The 16,405-nt window shown below is 39.1% G+C and overlaps 1 protein-coding gene across 1 annotated transcript; it reads right to left on the reverse strand.

Annotated features, from left to right (window-relative positions):
• Window positions 1-8,305: 8,305 nt before the first annotated feature.
• CRYGS (crystallin gamma S) lies at window positions 8,306-11,401 on the reverse strand. Its single transcript, XM_081328245.1, has 2 exons — window positions 10,999-11,401; window positions 8,306-8,747 (listed from the first exon to the last, which is right to left on the reverse strand). The coding sequence occupies exons 1-2, from the start codon at window positions 11,248-11,250 to the stop codon at window positions 8,475-8,477; spliced, it is 525 nt and encodes a 174-aa protein (XP_081184371.1). The 5' UTR covers window positions 11,251-11,401; the 3' UTR covers window positions 8,306-8,474.
• Window positions 11,402-16,405: the final 5,004 nt, after the last annotated feature.

The raw sequence follows: 16,405 nt of genomic DNA on the forward strand, positions 1-16,405 counted from the left end.
CATTACGAGTGATGGAGAAAATGAATTAATTCTGCCCGTGTAATTAACAAGTGGATCAATTCTGGAAAATCTTGGGCTGGTAATGCACCATAGCACCATTTTAATTTCTTTTTTGCCCCACTGTCTTGTTATTGGAACCAAGAGTAGCTTCTATTAAATATCCCTTAAAGGTAGAAAAAAGGAAAGAGGAAGGCAGCTATGTTTGTCTCAATGGAACATGATAAATTAGACTTTGCAGGATAAATGGAGACAGGGCGAAGGAGAGAGCATAGAGTGTGAATTTTTATACACCTCCTCGGCAGAGTGTGTGTACATATACCTAGATATATATTCTCTTCTGGAATGACCTCCTTATGCCCCATCCATCAGCCTGGGGTTGGCTTATTCTAACTAGCAGATTCTTTTCTTCTGTCTAACAGGCCCATCAGACACAATCTGCATGCCAATTACTGGAACAGACCCCCTGATACTGAAAAATGGAAATTAGCTGTCAAGGCAAGGTATCAGCTGAGCAATTCCTATTGCTTGCTCTCTGTCTGTGGCTCATATCCATATGTACCCTGCACTGCTCCAATGAGAGAGCCCCCACTGGAAAAAGTAATCTAAATTTTCCCCCTCTGCTAAAATACTGACTACACTTTATTGTTATTCGTATTACCTGCCAACATTGGGGCACAATGTGATATTCACCAGAGGGCAAAAGCTGTTTGGAGAGGAGAGAAAGGAACTCTGATAATTGCATTTTGGTGCTAGAGAGATCAAGCAATCCAATAAAAGGGCACTCAAAGGAAATGCAAATATAGGACAAATACAACAGGCAAACAAAATGGCTTCCACAGTTTAGCCTAGTCTGCCTTCCATTTACATGGATGAGTTGTCCAGCAGGGCAGACATATGTGTGATATAGTCCACAGGAACTCATGCAACTTGTTGTTTTAATAGCAGTGCTAGAACAAGAGCCATTAAGTCATTGGGTTGGTCAGCAGAGACTGTAGTTGCCATAGTGTGAAGCTAGCTGAAGATGTCATAACTAAAGATAAAGCAGGTATGCAAGCAGAGAGGATTAAAAAAGGCATTTGTTTCAAGATCCTTTCTTGGAGGTAGATAAGAAAGAGACACTGAGCTACTTCCCTGAAAACCAACTGCTTCCTAGAACAAAACAGTTTCACATCTGCAAAAAAAAAAATAAATGCCACACAAATTGCCAAGAATGGCCAAAAGCCCAAACAGAAAGCTCTTTGACGTAACAATCTCATTTTTAGTTTTGAATTGGTTGAAGGAGTTAGAGAATTCAGCCTAAGCCTCAGAAGCCTGAATTTCCATCCACACTTAACTTTAAGATTAGGTCAGCTTAATATTTATGGTTATTGGTGGAAAGATAAAAGATTGCAAGGAGAATATCTATGTACTACCCTGACCTTCTAGAACAGGGGTGTCAAACTCACAACATCACGTGAAGTGTTGTGACATATCGTGACTTTTTTCCCATTGCCGGCAATGGGGTAGGCGTGGTTTTGGCATGATGCATCCAGCCTGTGGGCTGGCAGTTTGACACCCCTGTTCTAGAAAAATATTGAACAGTAACAGCAATCATGACAGTAAATTAGAAAATAGAAAACAGCATTTTTATAGCTGAAATCTTACTTTGATTACTAGCGTTGATTCAAATTTGGCAAACTGAATAATGGACTTCCTCTGGTTTCCTATTGCAATTTTATTAAAGTTTTAAGAAAAGGATGTCACAAAACTAATCTTCTTGAGATTCTTAAAGCAAAAAAAGATAGGTAAATCTAGATATAAGACAGACAACAAAGCTTTTCACAGCATGTCATTCAATCATTTGATAAATGAAATGTTTCCTCTGTTTCTAATTGGAAATGATAGAATTGGACCTTGTCAAATTCAATTCTAGTTTAGTTACCAACTTTCACTTATCTCCCAGGTTCAAGCTGGTTGGCTGACTTACATCAAATATGATATGTAAATAATATTCTGTTATGTAAATATTATTCTTCCCATAGAATAGTCATTTTCATCAAAGTATCAGGAGCAAAGGATCAAGACTATACATTAAGTTGCAGTTCAAAGATTTAATGCTCAATCTACACAAGAATCTAGTCAACTAAAGTTCAGTACTAAATTGGCGCCAGGTAAGAGTCGACAGAATTGAAGAAAGGTTGGATTTAGACCATTTATGGCAACATAATGATTCTAAGCAGGTGACATGCTTAACTTCACACACACACACACCCAGCTCTGCCTCTCTTCTACAAAAAGTGAGGTATGTTATATTATCTAGTTACTATCTCGTTCAGGCCATACACAATCAAATTACTCATGAAGATCTAACAAACCAAAATTTTCTCATCTTGATTCTTCAGCAGCATGAAGCAGGTCATATAAGTCGCATTTTCAGCACTTTCCATTTTTTAGAGAGTCGAATTCAGCAGGAGCCTTATTAAAGGATATGCTTCTGAACATAAGCATATTACTAAAAGAATGGTAATTAAGCAGAAGAATATTCCATTAAAAGTACTCATATGTTTTTATTTGATGAAGAATATGAACTTAACCAGCTGTCAGTGAATTCATGGTAACTGAAGTAAAAATTAGATTAAGAAACATATGAAGATTTTTAAAATGTATCCTGAAGTGAAACAAGCATAAAAGAAAGATAACAAATTCACTTCTGTCTCTGTGTTTAAGAGATAGATTTAACTAAAAATAGGCCAGATGATAAACAAATACAGAAATACTATTAAAGATCCTGCTCCTTATTTCTTATCATTTGCCCTAGTGATCAAAACAGTTCATAGGTGCAAAGAAATGATGCAATTTCCCACTTTTTCACCCTGTTCTTGAAATGGGGAATCTTTTCTAAAATATAAACTGAATACTTTGAGTCTTTTTTTTTTTGTTCTTCTTCTTCTTGAGACAGTTGCAACCAGTATCATTGTCCCCATATTAGATCCATGGCATAGAATAGGATCCAATAAGCTGCTGTTCAAGGTTTTCTCTTTTCACATGAAATATATGTGGGGAAATGGTGTTATCATTTTTGCTGACTGCTGATAAATAAAAAAAAATCAGAAAACTTTCATCACTCATCTGTGGCTGAGAATATAGTTGATAATACCAACCCAGCCCAGACACTTTATACATTTTACTTGATCTATCTTGAGTTGCTAGAGCAGTTTCAGATCAACGGAATGTCATGGTGTAAAACAGTGGTAGACAACCTTTTTCCATTAGAGTATTCCATTTAAATGACATAACAGAGATTATGCTAAAAACTGAGATGACTGGGTCAAATAGGTCATTAAATTAATACCGTTAACATAATTACTCCACTAGTATCAAATTAAAAGTTAGTATCACATTGCAGAACAGCTTTGGGAAATTCATGTGATGCTCCATAACTGGCACAGATTATTTATCAGTTGGCTATCTGCCAACTGATCAGCCATTTTGGTCACTTTAAATACCAACAAACCTTTTCTCATGACCTATCTCATTTCACCTTGTCACAGGAGACTAGAATCCAATGAGTTATTTTAACTCCAGAAGCTAGACACCCTTGTTAGTCTATTGCAGCAGAAACAAAGGGGTATTCTTCACAGCAGATTAAAAGTGCAATTACTAGTCCTTGAACTGGCAGATCATTTGTTGCCCCTGTTGCCAATCTGTATCCTTCAATAAGCACAATACTCTCAAATGGTGTTATCCTTATTTATTGTCCATAAAGAACTGAAAACAGGCTTATTGCACTTCCCATAAGAGTATTAAAACCCTTGTTCAAAGCAACCTGAAAACAGCTGACAGGTATGGGTAATATTATGCAATGACATTCCTCACTCCAGCTTCTCTGAAGAACAATTTGAAAGGTCTAGACTCCCCCGCTGATCAGAGCAGAATTGCTATCCTTGGACTGGAGAGAAGGGACATGTTCATCCTAGCCTGAGTGGCCAATAATTGTCAGGCTAATCTCACATTATTGGATCACCTGGCTACAACTTCAACAAAATTGCCAGATTATGGTAAAGTTACCCTGGTGGTTAAATACAAAACCTGTTAATCCTAGAAATACGTTGGGGATAAAATGAAGGCCACATCACAGAGACACTGATGAAATAAAGGTTTCTGGAATATAACTGTCATGGTTAGTATGAGTAGAGAAAGCCTAGAGAGACTTGTAGCTGTAGCAATTTAAAGATTAACACACTAATAGTGTTTCCCCAGATTCCTATCTTTCAGCAGGACTGAAGCTTAGTTCCAATCTTTCTTCCCCTGCTGGTCTCTCTCTTTTGCATGGATTGTTCTCTACTTGTTTTCACAAAAGGTGTTTTGTTGTAGCTCCTGACAAGCATCACATATCCAGCTTCATAGTTTCCTAATAACCTCATACATCAAACCAGAGGAGTCTGTGAGGCTCATGTAATAAAAGTGCACAGTTTATATGCTGAATATCATTATCAAAAGTCCCCTTTCTCTTGCTTGATATGCAAAAATGCACAGGTTCCCTGGAGTCCCCAGCACAGAAAATGAATCAACAAAATCAACATTTGTTATTTTCTAGGACTTGAGGCATAATATATATGGGAGGAGAAAACAGAATGAGTTTATCCAAACATTTCATAAATTGTTCCAGTTACGGAAAGAAGGAAATGGAGGACATCTCATGGCAAAGAAATGAAGCACAACTATATGAAATAGAAAAATAATGAACCTATAGACTGGGGAAGTGGGGAAAGAATAAAAAAAAAGTTCAGCCTTGATTGGAGAAAGCAGCTATAATTGTATTGATTTCAGTGAATATATTATCATTCCTTAGTTAATCATAGATAATTTTACTGCAGGTTAGGTGAATTAAGCTTATAATGTTCCCAAATAAATAAATGAATTTAATTCCCAAATTCTGTTATAGGATAAAGGAGACAAACCTCAAGTTTCTCTCCCACCCCAGTATGTGGACAAGAAGCATTTGTTGGTAAAATAAACTGAAGTTTTCTTTTTCTTTTTTTCAAAAAAGCTAGTATAAGAATGAAATATGTGTTTTTCTATTAATAGTATCCCAAATTATTGCCTAGATATTGGATACCAATAATAGAGATTAAACAGATGTCCTGGAGATAATAGTTTATCTTTTTGATGCTGATGTTACCTAGTTTGGGTAATGAAACATCTGCAAGAAAACAACCAAGCTCAGAGAGCACCAAGGACCCCACATTTCAACCCTGAGCCACAAATATTTTCCTTTGTTAATCTTTTATTAAGTTTTTCTCCATATTTAACTAATGTACATAAAGCTACTATTTGACTAAATGTACATAAAGCTACAATTCTGGGAATTTCCATATTAGATGATCTTTCAAGCCTCAGATTTCTCAATACCGTATTTTCCGGCGTATAAGACGACCCGGCGTATAAGATGACCCCCTACTTTTAAGAAGTTTTTCAAGGTTTTTTGTCTTATACGCCGGAAAATACTTACATGCCCTGCCCTCCCTGTCCGTCATAATCCAAAATTCCGTTTGGATCAATCAAACACAACTCAGTGATGCCAGACTGGATTTGCAAACAGATCCAAAACTGTCACATTCAGAATCACCATGGTATCATGTTCTCCTAGAGTCCTCCATTGAATTCAACAGACTGAAGTAATGAAGGAGAGGTTTGAATGAAAAATACGCTAGACAGTTTTAACTGGAGTGTTAAATCACCACTCTAACACTCACGCCCCCCCCCCTTTCAAAGGATTGTTTTTATGGTCCTGTCTTTCGATGTTCTTATCCCATCTCTTTCCATCTGCAATTTTCGGACAGCTTTTTGTTTAAATAAAAAACATATCCCAAGAGTTATCGATAGTCTTTACAAAAAACTAAGGCCCCTCGAGTTCAGAAGTCTGCTCCCCCCACCAAAAAAAAAATCCCAGGAGGAAAAAAACATTTTCTACCTGTCAAATAAAAATATAATGGCTCTCTCCTCTTCCCTTCCCCCGTTTCACATACCATTAAGCAGAGCCGAAAACCCCGTGCCCCTCCTGTTTAAAAAGTTTTGATCTTTGCAAATGACCTGAGCAAAACTTCTGCGCAGCAGATGTGGGAACAGCGGGGGCGTCTCATCCTTCCTCCCGCTCCGGATTGATCCCCGTCCCGCCGCCCCTCTTTCTCCAATTTGAGGCCGAAGCCAGTTTCTGAACCAAGAAAGGGGAGTTCCCCAAGAGTTAGAGCAGGAAAGGCGAGGCAACCACTGACCAAGGGGATGGAAATCGTCCAAATCCACGCAAGCGCTCCTCGCAACTGCTTCTTGCCCTGCTTCACCCTCCCCAAATGAAATTAAAACAACCTCTTACCGCCTCGCCCGAGACGCAGGCCGATAAGGCGACGGCGAGCACCATCCACATGTTCCACATTATTCCTGCGTTTGCAGCTCTCGCTGCGGCTGCTGCTGTGCGTGGGGCTGCTGGCTGTCCTGCAGGCGCTGGGCCATCCTGCCGCTGCCCGAGGGGAGGGCCTCGCGCCCACCGGACTCACCTGTCACCAGCACCGCTCTCCCCCCCGCGGGGAATGCGCTTCCGCTGGGCGGTCCTGGCCGAGACGAGCCAACAGGCAGCCGCCGTGAGCGCGGCGCTGAGGGGCAGCGGCAGGAAAGCCCAGCGCCTGCAGGACGGCCAGCAGCCCCACGCGCAGCAGCAGCCGCCGGCTCAGCAACAGCTCCGAGCGCAGGAGCCGCACCGCCAGGCTGCCCAGGAAAAGCAGCCACACCGAGAGGCTGCACGCCCAGTCCAGCTCCATGAGGGGCAGGGCGGGAAGCCGGCCGGGAAGAGGGACCGGGTGCCTGGGCCGAGCGCGCCTCGGCCGACGGTGAGAGGGAAGCGGCACATGAAAAAGAGGCTGCGGGCGGAGCTGCCCCGCCCTGCGCTGAATGGGAGAAGTTCAAGGCCTGGGGGGGAAGCAGGAGGGGCGCCGGCCATGGCGGGGTGGCGGCTGCCCTCCGGCGCTGCCTGCCGCCCGGGAAACGCTGCGCCTCGGGGGCCGGCAGAAGCGCGGGAGCAGCGGGAGGGCCGGCGGGGCCAGTCGGGCCTTCGCCTCCTCTGCGACGGACAAGAGCCGATGGGCAGCGCCGCCTTCGCGTGGGGAGAGCCGCCCGACGCTCCCGCCCAGCCGTGTCCCGGAGCCGCGCCGGAGATAGCTCGGTTGCGCGCGGCGGCCCGGCTTTGCAAGAACGGGGACGCTCGACTGATTTTTTTTTTCCCGGCGTATAAGACGACCCGGCGTATAAGACGACCCCCCAACTTTTGAGGTGATTTTCATGGGTTAAAAAGTCGTCTTATACGCCAGAAAATACGGTACATTTTCAGAACACCATCAGAGTTGTTGTTGTTGTCCTAAGTTGTTGTTTTTTCCAAATGGCTCCTTCTGTCCTTCCTAGTATTTGCAGAATGTGTGAAGGAAAAGGGGGGATTGTGACTGTGATATACGTCTGTATATCCATCTACAGCAGGGGTGTCAAACTCAATTTCATTGAGGGCCGCATCAGCATTGCAGTTGCCCTCAGGGGGCCGGGTGGGTATGGCCAGGGTGGGCGTGGCCTACTGGGTGGGCGTGGCTAGAGTGCGTATGGCCTACTGGGTGGGCATGGCCAGCTCTACATCATTCACTTCAAGGGTGCCTATGGGGGCCTGGGCAGGAGTGGGAGAGATCTGAGGGTCTCTGGCAGAAGGAGGGTCTCTGGGCCAGGGCCAAGTCAGTGGGGGCCGTTCCCTCACTGTTTCCAGGATGGCTTCGTGGGCCACATGAAACCACTTTGCGGACCAGATCCGGCCCCCGGGCCTTGTGTTTGACATGTCTGATCTACAGTATTAAGCGTAAAGAGAAAGGGAGCATTGGAGCTGCCAGTGTGAAACGAGTAGCCAAGCAAAGCAACCTCTTTGTGGATTTTTGTGCTCAGAAAATTGGAAGGACCTCTGAGAAAGCTTCCTTAGAATGATTTTGTTTATTCTATTATTTTTAGGTGTTTGAATTATTCAGGATAGGAAGTCTTTAACAAAATCTTCAAATACACACATACACACATAGACACATCTCATTTTAACCATGTTTCTCTAAACCAGTGTTTCTCAACTTTGACAACTTTAAGCTGCATGAACTTCAACTCCCAGAATTCCCCAGCCAGCTCTGCTAGCTGGGAATTCTGGGAGTTGTAGTACATACAGCTTAAAGTTGCCAAAGTTGAGAAACACTGCTCTAAACCATAACTAAGGAGATATGAGAGAGTTAAAGGATTAGGCTCACTCTGATTTTGATGCTAAATAAATTTAATTATCTTTCCAAAATAGCGGTGCAGTGATTAGTCATCTCCTTTAAAGGATCACTCAAAGGGACACATATATCACAAATAATGACAGGCAGCATGAAGCCCATAAGTATGGCATCAAGTCTCTATCATATCAGCTTCAGACTCCATGCAATTTATTATTCTCCAATATGGCGGAAGGACTGGACCAGTGGGGTTATAGCCCCCCACTCCATGGGTTTACTGTATTCCCCTCTCTCCAGGAAGTACTGCTTGCCACGGAAGTTGGGATGTTCATAGAAAACCCACGCCCCATCCAGAACTTTGCAAGAATGGATTTCTGGCAGGTGAAACTTCTCCATCACAGAAGGGCAATCCTCTGTAGATTCATGCATTTGACCACTAAAGTCACCCTTCTCAAAGAGCTGGATCTGATATTTGTCTCCACCAGTCTGCAATGAAGAGAGAGAACATAAAGATTACTAAAGAGTTGAACACAAACTTTTCTGCGTCCTCTTAAAATGTGGTATAAAATGGAGAATATACATTATCACAAATAATACCTTGTAGCTGGACATATATGCATTACACCACTGAATGAATACATTTATTCATTACATTTTACAAAAATTATAATTTCAGGAACATTTCTGCCATATATGACAATGTGGTGTGTGATAATCAAGAAAAGTTTATCACCAATGGCAAGTGTTGTAAAACTACATTGTAATTAACTGCAAGTGGCCTCTATTTTTTCTGTCACAGTGGATCATTTTCACTACAACAAAACTAGAGTGTATCCTATTGGGGAAAGCTACTCTAAGATGTATTTGATTCTCAGGGGTATGTTGTAACATCTCTGTATTATTAACTTACCAGAATTTCAAATACAGCAATATCCTGACAGATGAAAAGTTTGACGGAACTCAAAATTTACACAAACTTTTGGTGTGGTAGAATTAATATACACTGAACTTTTGTCCTCTGACAGTATACTGTATACAAACTATCATCATGTGTTTTGATTGCTTATTGTTTAATTGGTAAGAGGACAACACTGTTTATTCAAGGGCCTCAGAAAAATGTATTGATCTAACTAGATCTACATCTACATATATCTACTACTGTCTTATAAGAAGTAAATAATAAGTGAACAGTGAAGTAACACAAACACATATTAGATCCTCAGTATTAGGAGCCTTAATTTAGTAGACTTCATATGTAATGGATATAGTTTTTAAGTAATAGTGGACTTTGTCCATATCTGCCCATATTTCCCTTTAAAGAAAATTTCCCACACTATAGAAAAACATGCATCGAATGTGAACTATACCTTTTTTAATTTTAGGGAAGTAAGCATACAGGAATAGCATGTTTCCCAGACTCAGTTAAAATTGGACACTTTCTTCAAATTACCCATCTAACCAAAATCCAGAACCTCTTCAGATGGCTATCATTAAAGTAGGTTTTATAATGTAAAGTACAGGTATGTGTTCTTGACCTCAAAAATCCCAATAATCATTTGGCAAATATTGATTTAGTGGAAATCCCTTTCTTGCTATTAGTTTACTAAATCAAGAGGGAGATGGAACTCCTTGGTTTGGGGAGAATTCCTATACTTTTCAGGTATGTTTTGGAAATCTGGTAAAATTTTGTTATTTTGTTTCTCTTTTAGTATTTTCTTCACTTTTTTACTTTTTAAAAGTCACTTACCATTTTTAATTTTCTCATTCAATATTTTAATTTTTTCTTAAGTTTGTTCTTTTTGTTTCATTCATGCTCAAATACAACTTTCTTTTGTATTAGCTGTATTAAAATGCAATTTTAAGCCATACTGGTCTAGTGGCAGCAGGCTAGAAAGCAGGAAAATGTGAGTTCAAGTCCTGCCTTAGCCATCAGTTACTTTCTTTCAATCCAACCTACCTCACAGGGTTGTTGTGAGGAAAATAGGAGGAAGGAGTATTAGGTATGTTTACTGCCATGAGTTATTTGTAAAAATAATAAAGGTGAGATACAAATAAATAAATAAATAATTTTAAAAATCTCTGAGCCAAGATTATTATAAATAGAAGTTCTTTCTTTAAGATAATAAGATGTTTTGTGTAACTTCTAAAGGATGTCCTTCACTTGGAAATATTGACCTGTCAGGCAATTGAAGGAAATTCTGAATATAAAAGCAGCTAGTGCTAAACATAAATTACTGTGTTTTAATGATACGTTATAAATTGTGTATAATTGCAACTTTTCTATGCCAAAATGTATCCATGTGTAAGGATGTGTGTGTGTGTGTGTGTGTGTGTGTGTGTGTGTGTGTGTGTGTGTGTGTGTGTACATACTCATAAGCATATAGGTCAGGGGTAGGCAACCTCGGCTCTTTTATGACTCATGGACTTCAACTCCCAGAATTCCTGAGTCAGCTGACTCAGGAATTCTGGGAGTTGAAGTCCATGAGTCATAAAAGAGCCGAGGTTGCCTACCCCTGGTATAGGTGGTGTGGCTATATAGACACACCTGTTTTATCTTGGATTATTCTAAGGCTTTCCTCTTTCTCAAGATTCAGTGATCTTTTCTCCTCACATGTAAGGTCATTGCCGCCACCCCAACCCACCCACCCACCCCGGGAAGTGAACTAAGTAAAAAGAAACATATTTTTAAAAAGGAAAGTGTTTCTCTGAAGGAGAAAAAAAAACTTATTCTACTGACCAACTGAATGGATTTGCAGGAGCTGACTCTATCATTCAGGCCCATCCAGCAATGATATTCAGGATATTCTCCATGGGTTAAAATATACATGTTTCCTGCAAAGTTTGGCTGCTCATAAACAACCCAGGCACCATTTTCTACACGGATGGAATTGCAACGGCTCAAGTCAGTGTGGAAATCCAAACAATCCCTATCAGACTCATAGCGGCATCCTTGGAAATTCTTGCCTTCATAGAAAGTAATCTGAAACATAAGCAATGGAGAGAAAAATAAGTTTCTGCAAAACTAGACTTTGTCTGAATTCTGTAGCAGATTAGCACTACTCAGAGCAATTCTTGACTCTAAATATTAGTGGGAGTTGCACCCAAGCTTGTACCATCCCTTTTATTGGTCAGTGCTTTGGATAACTAAAGGCCAAAGTTGCTGATAATATCCAATTATATATTTTGATCCCAAGCATTAAACCTACAGTATAAGGAAAGATGTGTTAAGTTTATTTTGGTGTTTAAAATAGAAAAATATCCCAAACCGCTGATTTTTAAATGCCAAGGAAATGCCCAAGCTAACAGAATCTTTTCTTTTTATGAAAAGATACAATTGGCATGGGACATGCTGATTATCCCCAAATACAATAATCAAAAGATTTATTATGGCATCAACTCATTGTAGCAACATCCAATTTTGATGAAATGATTTGACAGGACTTCTGAATGAATGGCTATTAGCACTAGCAAAACAAGACATGATTGTCTCTTTCTCTTCGAGTCTTTCTACAGAATACAGTTTTACAGATCTTAGCTTTGGTAGTATAAAAATGCCTTGTTCTGACACTTTGCCACTCTGCATGTTTTGGAGCTGCCTGGCATTTTGCAGTATGAAGAACAGTAATATGCAATAATACAATTACAACTTGGAGACAAAATAAGGCCAATATCATAGGAGCAGAGGGTAAAATTCAAGTTTGTTCGGGGTAATGTTTTTAATAGTTGTCCATTGGTTGTCTTTGATTTGGGTAAGAAAAAAAGTAGCATAATATAATGATTCAGGTTAAGGATTGGGACTAGAGACATAGTTTAAGCTTCAATGAGTTCACTGGGTGTTTGTTGTTAAGGGGATAAAATGAAAAAAATATTCATGTACAACACTCAATCTTCCAGAGGAATGCAAGACATAGATGTGATATATTATTGCTATTGTGGGTATTGTTACTATTTTTACTATACAGGAAGATTATAAATGGGAAATAGTTTCTGGAGCTTTCAAGACTTTATAGCTCTAAATTAATATCTGTCACATCTATTACCTTCTTTTTCATACCTTTAGCACCAAACTGACATGACAGAAAAGAATTTTTGTAGCTCAGGGTTGAACTGTGGGTCCTTGATGCTCTCTGGGAGCACCAAGAATCTCAAAATCTGAGGACAGATATATTTTATCCTTTTTATCCAATTCATGTTCTTTTCTTCATCCAGCTGTACACAAGAGATATGTAGATTCAAATGATTTGTTTAGTATCTGGAGTATAAATAGGGAACTCCATGTTACCCAGAGCATCTGCTCCATCCAGACTTATATTAAAATAAAATAGTATAAACATGAGGAAGACCTCTTCAAGTCCCCAAATAGGTGTCCCCTTTGAAGCAGTGAACCACTGTTTTAAAAAGCATAGAAACAGCTCAAATAAAAGCTGCACATAAAATGGTACGGGCAAGGGGTCTAATTGCTCATATATTCATTTGTCACTATAAAAGCTAGAACATACACCAGTTACAAGAATAGTTTCTCTCAGCAATACTCCTGCCAAAGTTTATCTCCTGATTTTGTCCCGGAACTATTTATTTAAAATCAAAAGTTTACAAATAACCAGAATTTATTACTACTTTACATTTCAGATGATGGAAGTCTTTACTTTCATTAACGTTCCATCTAAACTGGCCCTTTCAGAATGTTACTGTGTTTTGTCCTTTTTAAATTTTAAAAAAGAAAACATAAGCCATTTTGGGAGAGAAGAGGAGGGATTAGCCCTTCAGAAGTTTGCAGAGACACACAGAAAGCTGTTTTTCCAATAAAAAGTGCAAAAATCCAAGCTGCCATTTGCCCTTGGACTAAAATATTTCTTGATGCAAATACATCTGAGTGGGAATTTTCACTAAAAAAAATGATCCAAGGGGAAAAGGAATAGTACTCGGTGAAGTTTTGCACTAATTGGTTCAAAGGTTGCATTGTAGAAAATACAATAGTCGTGAATATGGAATATGGGAAACTACTAGCATTTCCACAGGGATAAAATACAACTAATGAACTACATGAACAAGACACAGAATACAAACTCAAGGGAAGATATTGGGATCACACATAAATGGGTATTAAAAAAATATTATTGCAGCACTGTCACATCAAATGTAAATGCCTAGTTTAGAAAATGAGAAACTGTTCAGATATAGAAGACACAATAACTTTATGTAAAGTCCCCTGAATTTTGCCTGTGCACTAGAATGTCTCACATGATACAGATCTGTTAGAAGATCTGGGGATTTTGTGTTTGAAAGCTCCTTCCTGTAAATTGACAGTTTGTCTGTGCATATTTTGAAAAGCTTTCTACTTACGTATCAGAATGATAGTTAAACTTCCACCTCTTTGGGGCACCTTATTTAAAGCAAACACAGGAAAGCATTCAACTAGGTCAGGGGTAGGCAACCTCGGCTCTTTTATGACTCATGGACTTCAACTCCCAGAATTCCTGAGTCAGCTCTGCTGACTCAGGAATTCTGGGAGTTGAAGTCCATGAGTCATAAAAGAGCCGAGGTTGCCTACCCCTGAACTAGGTACTTCTCTGTTCCAAACTGAGTGGTGCAATTTCAAACAAACACCTACAGTTAATTGCTCAGAGTATATTCTTTTTATAAGTTTAAGTAAGCCATTCTCAAGGAACTGTTATGGAGTAGTTTTTGTAAATCATCCCCCAAATCCAAAACACCAAGGAAATCTTCCTTTTTTTGTTCATTGACTAACATGAAGGAAATGATATCTGTTCCTGGGTGGGACTGCAGATTAAAGTGATTGGCTAGATTTACCTCTGTAACTGATACAAATATTTGAATGGAACAGCTGGAAAACTTGTTCTCTGCTTGGAACATGCTTTATCAAGATGAGGCACATCTTCTCTGGTACTAATGCAAGACTAAAAATCTTCATTTCAAGATCACCCCAGTTAAGTATCAAAATTTCTATATTTTTCTTATCATCCACAGAATGAAGCAAACACACATTAAAAAAAAGTAAGGTGTTATCTAATACTCTCAATGATGCCACCTTCAAATACGGACAGACCTTAATTTGACAGAATAGTTGCTGTTTCGATGAAAGCTAGAAAAATCCACTAAGAGTTTCAGGCATTCATTTATTTCCTAACAATTTGCTTTCTAACCAAAGATGGGAAATCGTCCTCTTCTACTCTGCTTTTTATCTCAGTTCTGCCAAGCTCACCAGCAGATTGTATCTTGAGATGCCATCTTTTTACAAACAAAAGGACAAAGAAAGATATCCTTCAACTGAAACCACAACTTACCCTGCTTCCAGTTTTAAACATGATCAATGTTGGGTGCAATATTCCTAAAGAAGAGAGACTAGAAGTAACTGCAAGAGCTCAAACCAGGAAGCCTCATTTTATAATGGGCTCATTTTTTAGGATAAATGTTTGCTTTGTCATGAAAATGGGATTCCAAACTTGACTCAGTGATTCTGGGGCTATTCAGAAGTTCTAGAAAAACAAAGAGGATTATAAAATAAAAGCAAGCCTCGCTGCTTCATTTCTCCCTTTATTTTTCCTCATTCTAATGCATTAGGCTTGTGAATGCATTGCTGAGTCAGAACACCAAACTCCTGTCAAAAATACTCAAAATAAAAAGTGCTTGCAGCTCCTATTGAGTGATGGCAACAGTTCCCGTTTTGATTACATATAATGATGGATTCGATTAAAGGAAGCTTCAGTGGAGCATAATGCCTGAAAATATGGGAACCATGCATGGATGAGGAATGTAGCCTGGTGAGCTATTATTCTATGGATCAATAGTTTTAACTGAAATAATACACTTACCACTGAGTAAAGTAATGTGTCTCCCTAGCTTTTGCATTTTAATGTATTTATTTGCAGACTTCCAAGGAAAAGGCTGCAAATGGCTTTGATCTTTTTTGTAGGCTTAGCTAACTAAAATATTTCTTGAATAACGCATAAAAATACTGCTTATAGCTAGTAGTTTCTATATAGACTTGATTTATACATTCCATTTTGAGAAAATACAGGTAGTTCTCATTTAGTGACCAAAATTAAGGCCAGAAATTCAGCCACTAAATGAAATCATTGCTAACTGAAACCGCAGGTTTGTTTTTTGTTTTTGTTTTTGTTCTACAAAACTGCAAAGGTCATAAATATGACGAGTAGTCATATTTTTGTATCACTGTCATAACTGGAAACAGTCACTAAACAAGGCAGTTCTTAAATAAGAACTACTTGTGTGTGTGTGTATATATATATATATATATATATATATATATATATATATATATATATATATATATATATATATAATCTGGTATCATATAGTTTTGGGTATTCTTCACAGAATATTTTCAAACTTGTCGTTGTTTAATCTAAAATTCTATAAGATTTCATTATGAGTGTCTTAGGATACTGCTTCATAGGATCTGACCAAGGACAATAGGTGGACATTATTCTAGAAATGTTCAGCAGAATCCAGGATAGTCCAAGAAGGCATGTAGACAGTGGACAAGGTTCATCTTTCTTTCCCTCAACTCACTAGGAAAAGGTAGGAGTAAGCCTTAAAATAACAAAACCCAAGTTTTACCTGATCAGGCTCACACCATTCTATGCAAACTAGGATATCTAACCTAGAGATTAGAATAGAATATCTTTATTGTCATTGTGTAACTCACAACGAAATTAAGTTAACTTGTAAATCAACATACTGTTGCCTACATTCCATCACCTCAGAGATGTAAACTGTGTACTGCCAACATATGCAATGTAAAAAAGAAAATCCCATGCTAAGATCATTATAAAACGGACAGAAAATAAAAATCCCTTTATAGCTATTCACTTCTGCAGAACTATTTTTGTACTGCATTTGAAAAAGAATGTAGCAAAAGTGGAAAAGTGCAAAAAAAAATCAACCTTACTTATTTTCTTGCAAGAAATGTTTAGCACTCATTAGCTTGGAAAGAAGACAACTCACACTCTTGTCACGTTGAAAGGATTAGCCAGTTGCCCAGGGAATGCTCAGCTGGGGGCTTCTTTCATGTTCCTGGCAGGAGCTGGAGTGAAGCACAGGAGCTCATTCCGCCCCTTGGCAGCACTCAAGTTTTCAAACACGGGCTTGCTCACCTCCGA

Source organism: Vipera berus (assembly GCF_964194415.1).
Source record: "Vipera berus genome assembly, chromosome: 5".
Classification (NCBI taxonomy): domain Eukaryota; kingdom Metazoa; phylum Chordata; class Lepidosauria; order Squamata; family Viperidae; genus Vipera; species Vipera berus.

Bases quoted from the DNA above. Each gene is read 5' to 3' on its own strand.
- CRYGS (XM_081328245.1), bottom strand. From the start codon at position 11,250: ATGTTTCAGATTACTTTCTATGAAGGCAAGAATTTCCAAGGATGCCGC. The intron at 8,748-10,998 runs GTCAGTAGAATA...TCTTCATTGCAG, and splicing joins CCTGCAAATCCATTCAGTTG to ACTGGTGGAGACAAATATCA.